Source organism: Anser cygnoides, chromosome 1 (assembly GCF_040182565.1).
Source record: "Anser cygnoides isolate HZ-2024a breed goose chromosome 1, Taihu_goose_T2T_genome, whole genome shotgun sequence".
NCBI classification, from domain to species: domain Eukaryota; kingdom Metazoa; phylum Chordata; class Aves; order Anseriformes; family Anatidae; genus Anser; species Anser cygnoides.
Genome location: NC_089873.1, coordinates 143245405 through 143264736, shown reverse-complemented (window position 1 = coordinate 143264736; position 19332 = coordinate 143245405). Strand labels below are relative to the sequence as shown.

General features: G+C 52.2%; 1 protein-coding gene across 9 annotated transcripts in view; it reads right to left on the bottom strand.

Annotated features, from left to right (window-relative positions):
- Window positions 1-14756, bottom strand: part of MAP4K4 (mitogen-activated protein kinase kinase kinase kinase 4) — a 158980-nt gene extending 144224 nt beyond the window's left edge. For all 9 annotated transcript variants that reach the window (XM_066984335.1, XM_066984341.1, XM_066984364.1 and 6 more), the window contains exons 1-2: window positions 13966-14756; window positions 13537-13602 (exon numbers count right to left, since the gene is read on the bottom strand). In XM_066984335.1, coding sequence (XP_066840436.1) covers window positions 13537-13602; window positions 13966-14022 — 123 coding nt within the window. In that variant the 5' untranslated portion in view covers window positions 14023-14756. The remainder of the gene's footprint in view (window positions 1-13536; window positions 13603-13965) is intronic.
- Between the last annotated feature and the right edge of the window lie 4576 nt (window positions 14757-19332).

The window sequence follows — 19332 nt, the reverse complement described above, 5'->3', positions numbered from 1 at the left end:
CAGCACCTACAAACCTTCAGCCTCGAGACCTGGCCGAGAGCTTCCCCATCCCTGGCCCGCCACCCCTTGCCTGTGGAGCCCAAGGCCTGTGTCCTCCAGCAGCGAGGACAAAGGCCACAGTGACCCCCCCCAGCCCAAATTCAGTGACAGCCACTGCCATCCAACCCACGTGGAGCAGAAGTCCGTGCTCCTTCATTTTTTGGCTCAGCTGACAGGCAAAAACCGCGGCCCCGTTGTCCCTCCACACAGGCTGACAGTGCTGCGAGCGGGGTGGGCCTGAAGCCTGGCGCAGGTTTTCCCAGTCCCCATTAAAGAAGGGGTTTGTTTAATGGGCTTTCTCCCTGGGGAAGCACGGGTAAGAGAAGAGCAGCCAGGCTCTCTCACTTCTTTCTACCCAGTCACCTATTTTTGTGAAACTTGTAAGGGTTTTAGGCCTCCGTCCCATACCAAGTCACCAGCTCAAGTCAGCCCGGAGGTTGAAAAATTGTCGAGGACAGGCTAAAAGTGACCGAGCCTCATTTCTTGGGAAAGCCAGGGTAAAAAGAAACCGCAAAAGAAAAGATCTAAAGGAGGTGCAGAATGCTTGGGGAGAAACACATTAATGAAAAAACAAACAAACCTCATATTGGCACAACTGCAGCCACTACCAGAGGTCACACGGATTCAACTACACCCCTGCTATTTGTTACTTACTTTTGTACCAAAAAAATAAAAAATAAAAAAAAAAGAGAAGAAAGCCACAGACAAGCCTAGAGGAAGAAATGAAATGCAAAGGATGAGTGTGGAGTTTACAGGAAGGGAGCACTGCAGGAGGAACTCACCCACATCAGATGAGTATGAGGGAAGGGTGAGAAGAACAAAACAAGCCACACGAAGAGAGACAAACCTCTTGAAAAGAGACAAACAGAGAACAGAAAATTCATCCTAGAAGGAAAGATTAAATGTTTAAGACATGAGGCACTACTGAAAAGTGATATTACTAGGAAGAACACTTTTAGCACACCTAAACACTGCGATAAGAAGGATTACCTCTACTATACCCTTATTCTATCGCACTTGTTTTTCTCCCAAATGACATTTACGCCTCTTAAATTATGAATTTAGAGGCAGCCTGCATAATCGGTTAAGAATATTATTCCTGAAGGCCTAAGGCAGCAAAAACATTCAAAACATTTCCCTCAAAACATCCAAATCATGAAATCGAGTATTTGTGGAAGAGAAGGCTGGCTCAGGCCCTCACAAGACTTTTTCTGACGTCGTGCAGAAAGGTTCCCGAAACTAGGTGGTTTTGCTGATGGCTGTGATTCAGACCCAAGTCCCTAGTCATTTCAGCGTGCTGTTTTTATCATCTTTCAAAACGGTCCGTAGGCACTATTAAAAGAAACCCACAGACTCCGGCACAGCAGAGGCGAACCCAGTCTGTGCTTTGCAAAGAAACCCAGGACCGAGCACCCCTGCACAGCCCCAGCCCTCTCCCACAGGAGCAGCACGGCAAGGTCAGGTTATGAGCTGGATACCCGGAGCACAATCTGCACAGGAAAAAAAAAAAAAAAGAAAAAGGAACAGCCTTTGAAGGTAGACGAGCTATTAAATTTTTACTAGGTGAAATGTTTACCAAAATAAATCTAGTCTTTTCCACTCTTCGTTATTATCATAACACATATGGTAACTGACATACAATTAATGGAGCTTTAAACCAAGAGTTCTTGGAAGGAAAACGCACTCTCAACTTCTCAGCTAGCCTTGATAAAAAGCCAGTTCCTGACAAAGTTCAGCAGTGCAAGTGGCTTTATGAGACTCCCTGATTACTGGGTACCCCCCACTCTTACGAGGTGCACCGGCCACAAGCAGAGGAGGTGAGGAAGGCTCTTCCAGCACCGGCACGGGCTCCGCAAAGCAGACTGCTGCCCAACAAGCCCCGCGTGCCGTTTCAGACCAGCCAACAGCCCAGGCGGCGGCACCCACAACGAGAGTTTCGGCTCCTCCTCTCTTACGTGTATCCACCCAGCAGAGTGAGCTGATATTAACAGTATTGTGACATCTCAATACCCAAGGCTACTCGCTTCATTTCTGAACTCCCGAGGAGCTTTGAACTGAGATGATGCTGTTTTTACAGACCTGACGCGCAGTTCACATTTCCTTTTCCCATCTTCTCCTACCTGAGTTACAGAGACGGGGTGCTTTCAGCACAGCTCTGTGCAACGCAAGCATGTCTCTGTAACCTGGGAAGTAACCAGATACTTCCCAAGGTGTTTCACGTATCTGCCTAACCTTCTCTTCTCCTTTCTGCAATGGGAAATCCTACCGCTGGGGAGCACAAAATTAAACTCCTCTCTTAAGCTTCCCCTTTCCCACACAGCCCAATGCAACACCACCATAGGTACACAAAATCTGTTTCCTTACAGCCTGAGTACACACTGACACACTCAGGTTATCAAAATGCTAGGAGATAGCAGCAGCAAAAGAAGAAGACACTGCAAAGTCACATCCTGGATGCTGCCTTGAAGGCAGCCAGGCCTTCGATCTGCAGATGGTTCCCTTGCCCACTTCTCTTTTCCTTTCCCAAATCCCCATAGAAAGTGCTACCGCCACACCCAGCGCATGAGGAAGCATCCCCAAACTCAGCATCTCAACCAGAAAGAAGTCTAGTCGATAACTAATATATTTTTATTCCTGAGGAGGAAACCAGAGCACTCTTCCATTACCTCAGAGGAAACCTAAGGAAAGGTAGCATTACTCAGGACTGATTTACTGCCTCCAGCCATTCATAAAACCATAAAGCCAGTGACATATAAAACAAGCAACTCATTCACAAGAGCTCTTTGATCTTAAATACAAATAAAATTAGGTCAATATTAAAGATTTTCATTCCTTGCCATATAAGACTTCCACAGAGGCTCAGGAAAGCTTTTCCCATCCACCTCTTTTAACACTCAGGTTATTTAGAAACTCACATTTCTTTCACATGACTTCAAACATGTCCTCGATATCCACTTGTCATCGCTCCAGAATTTAACCCTTAGAAGGCACAGGACACCGCACAAAGACTTCTCCAGGACCCCCAAGGTTAAGATCAGAGAGTTTTATTTTGTTTCACATGGAAGAAAGGAGGGAGCTAAGCGCTTAATCTGCTAAAATAACGAGTGCAGGATAGGCTTAGGGTGTAGCATCACCTTGCATTTTCAGTTTAGCATGCGTGATTGTGTTAGGGTGGCTTTCAAATTATATTTATTTGCTTTCTAAATCAACCAAGAGCTCTCATAAACAGCAGAAGGCCCCCGAAGCTATCACTGTAATGCGGTATCTGCTCATAAACGTCAATATACCAATTTTAAAGGTATTAGCGCTGATGTTTAGTCATGGTAAAATATCCTAATACCTGCCCCGCCTCCTTTACAGACAGCAGCACACTTAAATGGGAGCAATTCAGCTCAGGGCTTCCTGCAAAAAATCTTTTAAACCTATAAACCCACCGTCTGTAAGGCAGCACATAGCAATCCTACTGCAAAACACGGGTAAAACACACAGAGGGACCAGGAGGCTCCCAGCATGACGTCCTCCTGCTCAATGCCCAAGAACACGTAGCCCCACACATGGTGGGGTATTAAGAGACCAGGATGCCAACACCCAGAGTCCTCCCTCTCTTTGGCCAGGGCAAGCATCAAAGCTGACCTCAGCTATCCTTAAGGCAAAGAAGGGATCGTTTCTGATTAAAGTGAGGACCTTCACATCCAGAGATTTGGATCCTACCTCTGCCACAGATTTCCTGGGAGCAAACGGCATCAGTTCCCCATGGTGCTTCCCTCCCACACCCTCATTCAGAAGCAAGGCGCAGTGGATGATTTGAGTATCAGGGAAGAAGCACAGGAGAGCTCCGCTTCCTTCTGTGTTTGTAACGGAGATTTCCATGCCATTGACGGCTCGATTTAACAAACGGTACGGAATATGAAATTTCAAACAGTTTGGGAATGTCTGCTGCAGCTGCTGCAGGAACACGACAAATACTGCCTCCAAAAGAAAGTGTTAATTAGAGAAAAGATACTCAGATTTACAACAGATTGGGATTTAAAAATAAGATTCACAACCAGATTGAATTCTACTAGGCAAGCTTACAGCTACCGAGAAGCAATACAACAACGAGGCTGGAAAAAAAAAACAGGTTTGATGGGAAAGGATACCTTAGAGAAGAAGCACACCTTTGAAAAACACTGCTTGGATGTCAGGCACTTAATTACAACCCTTATCAACATCATCAAAAGAGTTCGAGTATTTCTGTAATTCTGTCCTGTAAAACAGTAACCCGGAATAAATGCACTCTCTGAAACAATGTAATTTATCCACACAGAAAAGATCCTGATGCTTAGGGTTGAGGGCACAGAGAGGAAACACCAGGCATGGCCTGCTTTTTCCGTTGACTCTTCCTCTGAACCTGCCTATATTGGAGTTCCTAGTCTTCATATAAGAGCGTGGAGATACCCAGGGAAAGCACATCCACATCTCAGCAAATGCATGTAAAAATAGGTCACTTATTTACCAGTCCTTTGGGAAAAGGGACGCTTCCCTTCCAGTGATGGGAAAGACGGGGGTTACACTTCATTCACTTTCCCGCATCCACTTACAAAGGCAACTTCACTCCTGCTGTACACACCCCACAAAGAAGGCAGACAGCGGGAGCCACCACGTGCATGCCATGGAGCCGGGTCAATCTGCCCAGCCTCAGACACCGACAAGATCTACAGCTGAGACGCCCACCCTCGGTTCCCATTGCGATGAACGGGCACAGGCAGAGTCACGTAAACAGCAATTTACCTCATCCTGACGTCGGGGATCTCCAGAGACCGTCCACCTGACCTATTTCTCTCCACTACGAGTCCTAGAGCCCACTGCTCGGATTTAGACACGACACTCATCGAAGAGCCGGTAGGCAGCCCACCTACGTAAGCACCTTTTAAAATCCAAGTCCAGAGCACAGGAACAAGTTGTAAACGAACAACAGGACACGTGCCTCTGCAGCTCGCGCTACTGAATGCGTTTTATGCCTATCCGTAACATAACTGGAGAGACACGGCACTATCTGCTCGTGGGGAAGCACAAAAGAAATTCAATTAGAGCCTCCACTCAGGAAATACCTCGTCATTACATTCAGACACCACTGTGCCAATTCCCCCGAGAACTGGTTTGATTATCGCAGTGGCAAAGGCTAGTGGCACTACAGCGAAGGCTCTGTCAGCTTTTTGATTTTCCTTTTGTGCCCCTACCTGTAAGGGTCTATAACTCAGCTACAAGTATTTCCTCTCGACGACAGCCTCGCGAGATGGGCACAGCTGTGCTTCCTTTTAGGCATTCAAAAGAGTTTGCCTTGGGAAGCACAAAAAAAAATAAAGAAGAAGAAAAATAATGAGTTACCATCGTGTTCGTGGGGCCCCAGACTTTTTAAGATACACAAAAACAAGCACGGCGTAGAACACTTTACTGTAACACGTTGAGGTCAAAGGACCTTGAGCTTTTCTTTCCTGGTTTTGAAAACAAAACAACCCCGAACCATTAGACGGCTGCAAGTGCAGGGGGCAGGTTTTAAAAAGGTTTATTTGGTTTTGAGCTTACTGTTTAAATTGGAACGGTGAACTTTTTATCCACTGTCGTCCCCCACAGCTCCTCTCACAAAATCCTAGGAAGAAGCTATCGAAACTACCGAAGCTTAACTAAAATCGGCTGTTGTGTTTTTAGGATTTCAAGTAATCTTTAACAGTTCCAAATGCAAAAATCCCAAAAAAAAACACGTCGACTTTGAGGTCAACCAGCAGGAGCGGGACTATCATGGTGGTAGTAGCCGAATTATTAACAATAATCAGATTTGTCGCAAGAATGTCAAGCTGCTGCCATTCTTTTACCTATGTGGTAATGTGGTAACAGGACCTCGCCAGCAGCCCCCCGGGATTAAGGGGGCACTCGAGGCACATGGGCGCAGAGGAGGAAGGCGACAAGCAGCCAGGGCTCACCACCACCGGCCCAGCAGTCACGCTGCTGACCCAGCCCTGTGTGGACCCTCTCGAGCAGCAGCAGCAGCAGCAGCACCTGCCTCCAGGATGCGTGCGTCTCCGGCCCGTGCAGCTCCGCCAGGCACCAGCACGAACCCCTGAGTCCCCACGGTCCCCGCGCGGAGAGCAGCTCTTATCAGCAGGCGATGGGGCAGCTCCAAAGGGAGGTGACCGAGGCACACCAGACAAGCGCTACAATACCAGTAGGGCTGCATCCACGTTCGGAGCTTTACCACGTTAGCTGGTTTTGTTACGAGACAGGCTGCTCGGGGCTTGCTGGCGCTTGCAGTGTCCTGTCGGAATGCCTACGATGATGACAGCAGCTACGGCGGCAGAGCAACCCAGGGAGGTGCAGCGTGCATGGGAAAGAACCACTTCGCCAGGAGCATTGAACCATCGCCCCCGAAAGACATCCCTCGTTCTGGCACATGGACACAGCGCAGCTAGGTGGGGTGAGGCGGGTCTCGTCAGCACAAAAACGTTGTGTAAATAAACCTTCCCCTGGCGTGCAGAAGTCCAAAGCTTGGCTGGCTAGTGAAAGCAGAAGGCTCCTCGATCGCCATGGGTAAGACTGATCTCTTTCATAATATATATGTATATTTATAACGTCCTTCTACTGGCAATGAAGCTGTCTTTTTCTTATATTAAGCACTTTCCTCCATGCTGCACGTGTTTCCCACAACCATGAATTGTCTACTAATCCTCAGCGTTTAAGCCAGCATCTCCTTCATCACCATCCGATTCCCGCTGTACGTTCACCTTCAACCAGGCTGCTTTTCTCTGAGCTGTGTCACCGTCTCCTCCCAGCTCCAGATTTTCCCATGCGTTTGGTCTTCTCCTTGTCAGAGCGATGCAAGATCAAGCAGGAGGAGGACATGGGAAAACCCTCAGGAGAAGTCAACGCCCCTCAGAAAACAGAGAGAAGCCCACTCCATCCGTACGTCCATCTGACCCTTACGCGTGGGCATCTCCATTCCTTGGTCACTGGGGTTTCAGGCTTCTTCGGTGGTGCTTTTCCCAGCCTTCCCCATCAGCAGCAAATTAAATCCAACACCCCCAAGGTCAAATGGCAGCTCTTCGTTGCATTCAGAACCGCAGCTCTCACTTGGCCGCGGGACAGCAAAGCCCAGGAGGGCAAAGGGCCCGCTCTGTCTGCAGGGCTATCGTGTCTCCAGTCTGCAATCGCTCCTCTTCCAGAAAGCAGCTCTGTCCTTGCTCTCGCGCTGAAAACTGATAGCCGCAGAGGTTCTGGCTGTCGAGCAGCCTCCTGCCACCCGCAGGAGATACACCAAGCCTTGCTCGGGGCAGGACAGAGACCAGGACCAAGGGTTTTGGAGGAGATGTCATGAGCTTCACGACAGCACGCTGACAGCGCTCTGCACTGTGATCGCTGCCGTATTTCGTGCCTCTGTGCGAGTGTTTCACGCTGCATCCACGGTAGGAAATATACTTTGACAGCAATATTGAGATGCAATGTTAAAATCTCCACATTTCCTACGTTCAAAGTTACCTCAAGACTCCCAAACAGTTTGCACGGCTGATTTTTTTTTCCTCCCCCTTCCTGTAGCTGATTACTTTTAGAACCAACAGCATCTTTTTTTTTTGAGCCTGTGCCGATCTGAGAAACAATCAGGGACCCATAATGCTACAAACCTAAGGTATTTGATAAGAAAACCCCCGTGCAAAGCTTTGAGATCCCCTCCCAAGTCCACGTCTCGTTCAAGTGAGTTGAATTCTTTCCACCAACTCCAGTGGGAGTTGGACGGGGACCTAAAATAACGCCGTAGATAAGGATCTCACTGTAACTTTTGACTACAGTCAGGCTCACATTGTGCAAGTCGATGCTATTGAGCTTAAATACCAGCGTCAGCCAACGGCAAGGAGAAACACTTCTGGAGGAGCCAGAGCATGCAGTCAGAAATGTGAAAGGGGGAAAACAAAAATGCCACTTTCCTCCACGGAAAACGTATCCCGAGAGAGTAGGTACACGAACTACCAGGCTAAAACCACGCTTGCAACAGAAAGCAGCATTTGAAAGGAAAACGACTGGAACATGATGTGCATACACAGACATACACTAGACCACAAGAGAGAAGTCAGCTAGCCTTCTGGCCCAAGGATTTTATACTAAAAAACGTACACAACGAAGGCAGGGAAATGAACACCTCTTCTAATACGGGATCCCCTTTGGGGACACTCCTCCACAACCCCCCCTTGGGACAGAAGGCGCAAACCTGCCGTTATCTCAGAGGCAAAAAAAGCATTTCTGCACGCTGCCATGGAGGCCCTGGGGCCTGCAAGTTGGTGACAAGTCACCAAAATTTCCATTGGCTGCATTTAGCAGGAGCCCCACCGATGCCAGCGGGGGGAAGTGGCTCAGCTAAGGAGAGCTGGGCAGAGGATGCATGAACACAAACAGCCAGGAGAGAGTGTCATATAATTTCAGCTGTGATTTTCTCCAGGTCAGTTGAAAATCTTCCTGCAGGAAATTAATAATAATAATAAATTCCTAGGAGTCAGCATAAGTCTCTGGACTGTATTTTGTTACATCCATCGCCTCGAAGCGCTGCGCACATCCAGGTCCCGAGTGCCAGGCCCCCTTCTAACGACATTAACAGAGGGTCTCTGCCCCAAGAGCCTGCCACTGGATTTGGCACAAGGTGCAGAAAAAGACATTTTGACAAACAGACAGACGGACCGGGGGAGGAAGAATGAGAGGGACATGTGGTTACCCACAATCGGCAGGTTGCTTTCTTTTCCCTTTTTCTTTTCAATAAAAATAAATATCAGTAATCCCCCCTGGCCACCTGCCTAGCTTCTGTATATTTAATTAAGAAGGATTTGAGCGATGGAGGACCGATCAAAAGTTCAGCAAATTTGGGATAAGGTGGGGGGGGGGGGGTGCTGAGGGCCGCAGCTAGCCACAAGACCCAGAGAAATGCCACTCTCCATTCTCATTCCAGGCACCCTCTGCCCCTTCCTGGTTTCTCCACCAGTAAATTCCCACTTTGTGAGAGAATCCACGAAAAATAAGAGGAGGAAGGGAAGGAGAGCAGTTGGTAGTTCGGTGAGCTGGCCTGGACCCGCTCCTGAAAGCCAGTGACCTCAGCGATCCTCAGCACAGCTTGCCCTCACAGCGGTAAGACTGGAACTGTTTTCGTGTTTAACAAAATCATTTCAATCCACAACGACGGCCGTTTAGTAGCCAGAGAAAGAAAGGGGAGAAGGGAGCAGGAAAAAAAAATAAATCTGCTGACTTGGTGCGGAATACCAAGCACGGGCCTCTCCTCCTGCCCCCCAGCACAGCCACCCTACAGGACAGAAAGCCCAGCAAGGCAAAAACAGAGCATCCTCAGCGTGGGAAAACATTTATCCGAGTTTTAATTTATTTTCAAATCAGCATTTAAACGATCGCATCTTACATCATTTCCTTTTATGAGCCAGCAGCTAGACAATATGCATCATTTACATGCACTTTTGGAAGGCTGCTACATAAATCAACAAAAGGAGCCTTCAGTGCGAATTAACTATTACGAGGCTCCTAGGGAGCCACCCCGGCCAGCGTTAAGGACAACTGGGGGGTATCATCCCTAATTCTGAGCTTTCTGGTAGGCTCCTGGTATGCCTCAGATCTCCCACAAAGGCATCATTCCCCCCCCCCCCCCCCCCAGGTCACTTCTGGATTACGGAGTCTATCTGGGAGCCCTACCAGCGCACCCGGAGCAGCTACCCGAAAGCGTCGGCCGCCTTAAAAACACACGCACGCACTAAGAAAAATAAAGAGAGAAAGTGACTGAGCGAGCAAACACAGCTCGGTCTCAACAGCAAAATTAATAAGCTCTGCACCTCTGGGAACGATCAGATGGTCCGGGCTTTAAGGTCTGCAAAATATCAGTCAATGCCTTTAACTCACAGGTCGTTTTTGCACGCGGAAAAAGTGAAGCAAACACCCAGCTTGAACCTTATCTCAAGGCAAAATTCAGACCCGGTTTCGTTTTGTGGGAGCAAACCTTCAAACGAAGCTTACTGCTGCATGAGAAAAAAAATACAATTTAACCACAGCAATGCTAAAAATGCTCCTTCGCTCTTCGCAAAAGATGGAAAAAAAAAAAGGGGCTCGTGAGAGAGCCCGTCGTTTGGCAAGCTGCAAGCTGCAGTCACGCTGAAGCGCCCTGATAAAGCGGGACTGACTTCAGGGCGAAAGGACGCTGCCTGCGCTCACTGCCTTTGTTCCCCACGGCAGCAACAGGCACCAAGAGCCCAGCTGCACGGCACTGATGTTTTTCTGCAGAATCCCACCGGTTTGCACCTCACCAGCTCAGCGCCGTACCCATACGGGGAGCTGCACCCAGCAGCCACAGCACGGCAGCCCCCGAGCACCCAGCCACGCTCAGACCAGCCAGGAGGGGAAGATTCCCCAAACCCCAGCCGATGTCGGAGCCTGGCCCTTTACAACAGGCTCTGCTTGAAACCACAGAGGTAGCGGGGGTCTGTGGCCGGTCCCTGCCGCAGCAGCTCCAAGGTAAGTCCGCTGGCTGCAGCCCACCACGTTTAACCACTCGCTGTCTAACTTAAAGCAAATGCTGCTTGGGCAAGCTTGCCTCTCCCTTTTGTGCTGTCATTCCTGGGTGTTGGGCCGGCTCCAAAAGGGCAAACCACTTCCAGGCTGGGCTTTCGTTGCCGAGGACTTGAAATGATCGGCTGCAGAGCGCTGCTTTGCCCGGGGACACGCTGAGCATCCCCCTGCCCCGTGCTACACGAGGACTGCTCCTGTCCTGTGGGCGCACGGAGCTCATTTTTGCTCTGCTTCGCCTCCGTGTAACACGTTCTTTGTGACACAGTACTGACAAGGCTCCTTTACACACGAGCAGGGTTATGAAGATGAAAATTATGTCAGCTCTGTGGACTTCAAGCAGAGCAGCCCAAAACTTAGTAGTTTTGAACATGCCACCCCAGGCCACGGGGTGGAAGCCAGCCCACTGAATGGCTAAAACCCCAGGGGCACCCACGCCGCCCCGTGTCAGGGAGCAGCTCTGCCTGCAACCAGGCGCCGAGCAGCCACCGAGGACTGCCCTCCTACCTGGTGTGGGCGTACGGGCACGTACATACAGCTAGACATACACATAGTTAATAAATAGCTGTTAACTACACAGAAACACGCAGCTAGACACGTCTGAGCCACCTGCAGCGAGCACAACCGGGGCAACGAAAGGCAAACCCACCCCACGCGCGGCTTCCCAGCAGCTCGGGGCAGGCAGCCCCACTGCCTGCCGCGGGGAAGGAGACCCCCGGCAGGGCCGGGGCACTGCTGGTGCCACCCCCCCCGGGGTGCCGAGCGGCGAGACAAAGAGATAAGCACAGAGATAACGTCATGCCCTCTCCCCGCGGTGGCAGGTAGCCAGCCAATCCTGCTGCCAGCGCCCGGGTGACATCAGCGGCGATGCCGGCGGTGCCGACACCGATGCCGATGCCCGCCGGTGGCAGCGCATCGCGCCGGGAGGGCTCGGAGAGGGGCTGAGAGCTGCCGGGGAAAGGGGCTTGAGGGAGAGGGAGGAAGGCAGCGAGTACAGGCAGGTTAAGCGTTGCTTCCCCTTTTCCCTCAGCTCCTCCAAAGCCCCCCGAGTGCACACATGCAGCTTTTGGTGGCTCTGGAGTTATTTTTCCTAGCAGCACGGTGGCTGCAAATAGTCAAACGCTACTGCAGGGCCTACCGGCATTTTCGTTTTGTAGATATATATATAAATTTTTTTTTAAAGAATTAAACCGAGTTTGAGTCACGAGAAGAAAGTTATGTCCACACCTCACGTACAAACAGATACAAAGCAAACACAGACAGGCGTGCACCAAGCGGCTGCGCGCGTCCTGACTTTTGCACCTGCCCCCCTAGGAAGGTCTGCCAGGTTCCACCGCAGAGCAGCACTCAGCCATTTCCTTCACCCCCGCCTTCAGTTACAAAGCGAGAGGAAACAGTTCTGCCACTTTCGAAACCGGGAGGAAGGCGGGGAAGCCTGGTGGCACAGGCCAGACAGAAGCTGCCCGCCGCTGCCCCCCAAAACCTCCTGGCCCTTCCGCATCGACAAGCACGTGTGCTGAGGTTTGCTCCTCCAGCAACGTCGCCGTGAGAGCTGCCCCACGCGTTAAGGAAACGCAAATTCACAGTTTCCAGGCTCAAGACAGTTAAACCAACCAGGACTTTGCTACTTAAGCCAAAGCATTAGCAAGTAAGCCGTGAAACAATGCGCCAAATTGCAATAATTAACAGGAGAGGATAAAGTCACACATTCACGCCCTGCGATTTTTCCTATGAAGGGTTCGGGTGACGCAAGCTCTGGAGCAGAAGGATTGCAGGAAAAAAAAAAAAAAAAAGATTAAACGGCCGAGCGCGGGCGGTGTCAAAGTGCAGCTCCCAACCCACTTTCGGAGCCGTGCAGGGTTTTGCAGCCCTTTGCCAAGCGGGGCAGCCTGGCCATTGCCCTCCCAGCCCCGAGACGCACGCTGCGGGGACGGGCTGCTGCATCTCCCGAAGGCTGAGGTTCACGCCCTCAAAACAAACTGACATGTGTTTCATTCGCAGAAGACGCACCGAAGCGCTTCGGCTAGTTGCCCCAGCAGCATCTCGCCGTCGGGGAAGCCTTAAAAATTACACCGCCTTGTTTATCAGCACAAAAAACCCCAAGCAGCTAGGGATATTGAGCTACTTTCAGTTATCTTGCCTTCCGTCTGCAAATTCTCCTCGCGTTTCTACAGTTTAAGGCAAGATCCTTCCGTCCGTAAGTATTAAGGCTGTGTGAATAATTAGTCATCCTGGGAGCTACCACTCGCTGCAAAGTCATGCAATCTCGAGATTTGTTTGTTCCACTGACTGAACATTGGAAAGGGGAAAAAAAAAAAAAGAAAAAAAGGGCAGCAGCCCAGTTTCACACCCACATGGGCACTCTCCCGTTTCTATTTTTTAAAGTCATCCACTTGCCGAACAGGTTATTCTGGGGATTCTCATTTTCACAAAACAATCTTCCCCGCTTATCTGATCACCACCCTGCGTGCCCCCCGCCGGACCCAGCAGCGGGCCCCGACGCAGCACCGCTCGCCCCGGACCCCGCGGCTTCGGTGCTCCGAGGGTTTTCCAGCGAGGGAGCCGGGTGACAACCTCAGGGAAGGCCGGTGCCTTTGTTTCGAGCCGCAGCAGCAGCAGCAACTTCCCGTGAGGGCTCCCCGAGCGATTTCGGATAAGCCCGAGGAGCTGTTTCTAGGGCTCGGCCACGCTCTGACAGCGGCCGCCTGGCTCGGCCCTTTCTCTGGGGGCAACCAGGGCTGCTCCATCGCTTCAGGGGCGTGCCCGGCGAGGCGTTCAAGCCCCTTTTTGAGAAGCAGGAGCCGAAGGGCCGACAAACTCGTCACGGGCAGCGACAGCGCCAAGGCCAAGGCTTCTGTCAGAGACCCCCGGGCAGCGCCTGGAAGCCCGGCCCCGGCAAGCGAGGAGCGAAATTCCGCCACAAACCTTGTAGACTTGCCCGTACGTGCCATTGCCAACCACTTCCACCAGCTCGAAAATCCCAGCGGGGTCCTAGAAAGGAGGGGGGGGGGGGGGCAGAGAGAAGGAAAAACAGAAGCAGGGGTTACGTTTCGGCCGGCCGATGGCTGCTGCCACAGCCCCAGCCCCAGCGAGGCGTGCTGCTGGCGGCGTGCAGCTGTTGCGCCCTGCTTTTCCCCGCACATGCCAACGCATGCAAACAAAGGAAAGCAGCCCAGGGCCGAGCTCACCCCCCCACAAACCCTTCCACCACCCCCCCGGGGGGCTCCCCACACGCCGGCCCGGCCCCGCTACGCAGCCCGACCCCGGCCCCGCTCCCCTCAGCGCCGACCCCAAGCCCCGCCGGCCCCCGGGGGGACCCCCCGGCCGCTGCCCGCCCCCAGCCCCGGAGCTCACCCGCAGGGAGGAAAGGTCGATATCCACCAGACTTTTCGCAGGAGAATCGTTCGCCATTTTCCCGTCTCTTCCTTCTTTTCTTTTATTTTTTTCCTTCTGGCGTTAAATAACAGCGACGCCCCCCCCCCCCCCCTTCCTCCTCTCCTCCACGAAAAAATAAAAATAAAAAATAAAAAGCCGTGAATGGCGCGGGGCTCCTCTCCTTTTTTTTTTTTTTTTTTTTTTTTTTTTAATCTCCTGCCCTTCCTTTCTTCTTCACCCCAGCCCCGCCGGGTTGAAACTCTTCAGCATTGGGAGGGGTTGGCGGGGGGGATGATGGATAGATAGATGGATGGTGGGAGGAGGAGGAGGGGGAGAGGGAGGTGAAGGCAGGCGGGGAGGGAAGGAGGGAGGAAGGGAGGGAAGGAAGGAGCGAAGGAGGGGGGGAAGGGGGTGCCTCCCGGTGGGGCTCCTCGGTCGCTGGGTGCCCGGCTGGGGGTCCCGCTGGGTCCCCGGGGCTCACACCATGTCGCGGCGGCGGCGGCAGGAGGAGCGGCGCCGGGGCCGGCAGCCTCTGGTGGCAGCCTCGCGGTGCTCCCAGCGCCCGGGCATGGCACGGCACGGCCCGGCTCGGCACGGCACGGCCCGGCACGGCTCGGCACGGCCCGGCTCGGCTCGGCACGGCCCGGCTCGGCTCGGCTCGGCACGGCCCGGTCACGCCGGCAGGCGGTGGCAGCCCCGGCCCCGCTGTCGCATGTGGGGCTGACGCCCAGCGCCGCGGCGGGGCTGGAGAGGGGTTTGCTGCGAGGCAGACAAAGATAGCCGGGGCGGAGGAGGAGGAGGAGGAGGAGAAGGAGGAGGAGGAGAAGGAGGAGGAGAAAAGGGCTACAAAACACACCGCGAGCTTGAGGGAGGGAGAGAGAGAAAACAGCTCCCCCTTCCCTTCTCCAACAGGAAAAACCGGCGGAAACGCGCCCGCACCAAAGCACTTCTGGGTAAATTCGCCCAGAGAGGCGGCGAGGGACGGCCCCGGGCCGGCCCCGCTGCACCCCGGCCAGCGCTAGCCACGGGCGACCCACGGGTGTCCGCGGCGGGGCCGTGGGGTGCCGCGGCGGGACGGGGCTGCCCGTCCCCGGGGCTGCCCGGCGCCCTCCGGGCCGAGGGAGGCGGCCTCTGGGCCCCCGGACCCCCCTGGGAAACCTTCCTGCCTCCTGGGGGGCTCTGGGGGGACAGAGGGGACCGCCAGCCCCGGGTGGCAGAGCCAGCGAGCCCTCCAAAGGGCGTCGTGTCCCCTGTTCCCTGCCGCCAAGGCCTAGGATCCTCCGGCAGAAGCCGCGTCACGTGGAGAAATCTCATTAACCTCGCTCTCTGCTGCCAGCCCCATCGGGCAGTCGCACGCAGGTGTAAACCTTGGCAGGACCCGGCTCTCCTTGAAGTGCTTTATCGCACCGATACGGCAAAAGTGTTACCTGCCTGCGAGAGGTCGGGTTGTGTTTCCTGTGGGAACCAAGGTTTTCCTGTCTCTTCTGCTCTAACCACAAAATTACATATACATGGCTGTAAGTATCACAGAAACACGCTTTTCAAACAAAGCAAACCTGTTGAGCAGAAAGTGTGAGGAGAAATTACCATAACAGTTTAATGGTGTGCTTCGTTCTTCACTTGGAGTTGCAAAGAAAGCAAACTTAGGCCCAGACCGTGCAACTGTTTTTTTCTCGGTAGGGGAAATCAAAGGGAGGCAGATGGTTTCGGATGGGCTGCGTCCATCCGAGTGCGTGCACGCAGCGATGGGATCGGGTTGAGATGCACGGTAAGTTTTAAAATTAGATCTGCACGGAGATTGATTGTCAACGGCTTGCTCTGCGTTACGTGGCTTCTTTAACTCAGCCTCTCTACGCATGAGAGCAGCCTTGGCAGGTCGAACCCACTGTCCGTCTGGCCCAACATCTTGTCTCCAAATGTAGCCGGTGGTGAATGCCGAGGGAAGATCACAGGAATAGTTTAACCGTCCAGCGATACTTCCCTGGGGCGTCCTCCCAGCTGCCAGCCCGCTGCTGCTCAGGGACTTCAGCAGCCTTTGATGCCCCCGCACTCGGTAGTCCGTGATGATTTTCTTCTTCCATTCAATTGCCCGTTTACTTGGTGAATTCATGCATGCTTTTGGCTATGACAGTGTCCTCTGGCAGTGAGTTCCACAGATTAACTGCTTGGTATGTTGAAGACCATCTTTGTTTATAGGCTTTGAACCGTTCTCTACTAGTTTGCGAGAAATCCCTGCTGGTTCTTGTGTTGGAAAAAAAAAATGGTGATTGTTTCCTATTTATTTTCTCCTTTGCATTCATTTTTTACAGGCTTCCGGTGTGGTCCCCCTCAGTTTTTGCCCTATAGCAAATTCTGATCTTTTTAGTGATGCCATTAACAACATCCATTTCAAACTTGTCCTTCATTGAACCACTTCTGCTTCTTAAAGCCATCTTTTTTAAGGCAGAGGAATGGACCTCCACACCCTGTTCTTGATGTTGGGTGCCCCATGCAGTGCCATGGCAATGTCCTAGTTTCCAGTCCTTCCCTACTAATTCCCAATACTCCCCTTTTTCACTGTTGTTGAGTGTGGAAATGACATTTCCATGGAATTGTCTATTGTAACTCCGTAGTCTCTTCCCTTACAGCTAATCCCATCCCAGTTACCGTCTCTGTGTGCTCCTGGATTCCAAACCCTATATGTAGCACCTTTCTCATGCCCATGAAAAATACAGCCAGAGTTCTGCAGAGCTGAGCCAAAATACACATTTTCAGTAATACAGCTCTGATGTGGCTCCACCATAGTGGCTCCTTGCTGCTTTGAGTTTATATTTTAATATAGTGACTTTTGTTTGCTAGTTTGTTTTAGTATTCTGCCAGAACACTGGTAAAGAAGCAGAACTGCTAATGAAAAGTTTGTGAATTCTTGTCACAGCCCCTAAGTTTAGTGAAAAAATAGTTTCCATAAATCAGTAAATGCCACGGGACTTCTTCCTGCTAGTTCCCAGAGAGAAGCACCACACAGCCTCACCTTCCTTTTCCTTCCTACACAAGCCGAGGGATTAAAGAGTTGCTTTCTTGAGGAAGAAGTCTCTTTGGCTGAGGCCAAAACCACTCTGTTCACATGTTCGTCATGTTCATCATGCTCTTCACCAGCACAGCAGACTTGCCCAGCATAGAAAGCCTGAAGGTTAAAAGAGCAGACATAAAACCACTGGAAAGAAGATGAGCAGTCTTAGCTTTTCCTCACAAAGTTAAACCAGCATCACTGAAGCAGGCAAGTGACACGACCATCAAAAATCATAATGGGGGTGAAATCCTGCGGATAGTCACCCCACACAGCAGTACATGTCTGCGTCTTCTAATGACAAACTAAGTACAAGCATCAAAAGCTCTGAGTCAGCTCCATCTGTTCAGCAGCAAAGCTGCAGGGCCAGCGTGCTGTTTTCTGTGACCCTCAGAGAGTTGCACCAGTTCCTGCTCTCTGTGCTCACAGCAGCAGAGGGAACAGAGGAGCTATAGTTCCCTGAGCACTTTCAGCATCCCTGAAGGAGGGAGTGTGAGCCTCCTGTTGCCTCAGCCATTTGTTCCTCCCCTCTGGCACCTCGTGCCTTGTGTCAGCGTAAGCATTGATACAGCTGTGCGGTGACCCAGGGCTTCTTACTCATAGTCAAGCTGGCCCAAGAAAGGAGAAGAATTTTTAATTTTAGTATTGAGCGGTTCCCCAGGCTGGGGGTTCATTGCATGCTTCTTTGAATGGTTGTTGACAGGAGGGAGGGCAGCACAGGGACAGAAAATATGTGCAGGGGAGGAAGTGTGACCATCACGTTGCCTCTTGGTGGTAGCTGTGGCTTAGGCCAATTTAAACTCTCAGTGGACCCGTCGGGGTAGAGCTAGAGAAACTTCCTTCCTTTCTGGAAGAGGCACTGTGGGGTAATGGAAGCCCAACAGTTATGTTCTGGCCACAAAGCAAATTCCTTGCCATCTATTTTTTCCAATTCTTTGAAGTTGCCTTTGTTTCATTCTTTTCCGCATTTAATACACTGGGGTCCTGATCGCTGACCAGAGATCCAGAGGTCACCAACTACATTAACGTTTTAAGAGCTTAATCATCAACAGTATTCAAGGAGATGAGTAAAGAGACAGGAAGTTCTGAATTTTCATTTTGTTTCTGCTACTGATTCACCCCGTAGCCCTGGGGCATCTCATTTCCTGCCTCCCCTCCCTTTCACTATTTGGGAAGCGGGAATGATTTTGACCTGCTTGATAGCACGAAGTGTGAGACGTGTCCCCCCCTTGCACTGCTTAGAGAAATGGCTCTCGCCTCGGCCAGGAACATCCGTGCTGGATGAGCCAGCATGAGGAACAGCAGGGCACAGGGCAGCGAGTGACACCGAGCGAGGCTTTGCACGGCCCAGCCCTCCCGCTGCAGCCGGGCTCCCAAAACCAGAGGCCGGCTGGCAGGCTTCAGAGCCTGCCTCTTCTCCTGCTGCGAGCAGGTCACGTACAGAAGGATGCCAGGCAGTCAGCCTTCCTCCAGCTCGCCCTCCCCTCCTCCTCTGCTGCTTCCACTGCCACTATCTCGCAGGCCCACGCGAAGGCCGCTCCGTGTGAGCACCGCCGACACGCCCAGGCTGCGGTGTGCTGCCTCCCAACGCCGTGTGGGCGGACATGTTGCCGCAGCTCCGCCACCCGGTTGTGCTGCTCCCCACCTCCCCGGGCTGCCATACCGCCTCCCGGACTGGTGGCAAGGGGGTCATGGCTGCGTTACCCTCAGCCTGACGTGCAGGCAAGGCTGAGGCCGGCAGCTGCACCAAGAAGCATGTGTAGACACTGTTGTCGGTGACGCTGAGTTGTGCAGGCCCCAAAAGGAGCAGATTTCCGCTGGCTGTGTGCGTCGAGACAGCCACTGTCCCACCCGGTTCCCGAGGTGTGTTAGCAGCTGGGGCAGCGGATTGAATGAACACCTGAGGCACGGGGGCTGCTGCCGCTATAGCACAGGAAAGGTGGCAGTGGGGGGCAGAGCGCTTTCCACGGCCTCTCTGTGTGGGTGGGAAGGCCCGCTGCTCTCAGCACTATTATCAGCGCTTTGTACGTGCCCACCTTTCCCCAGCCCCTGCCAGCATCTACCTCTCGTTCAGCTGTGCCGGTGCTGCTCCCCTCTGTTGTGGTCGGATAGCTGGACCGATGCTAGCTAAAAAGGAAAACACTCTCTTTATTTTTACGGGTTTTGCTTCACCTCTTGTAAACTCCCTGCTTTGAAGGGGTGGTGGGCAGCACGGCGAAAGCAGGAATTCCTAGAGTTGTTACTGCCAGAGATCTAGGTATCATGAAACTATGCCCTAAAAGTTATTTTCAGGTGAAAAT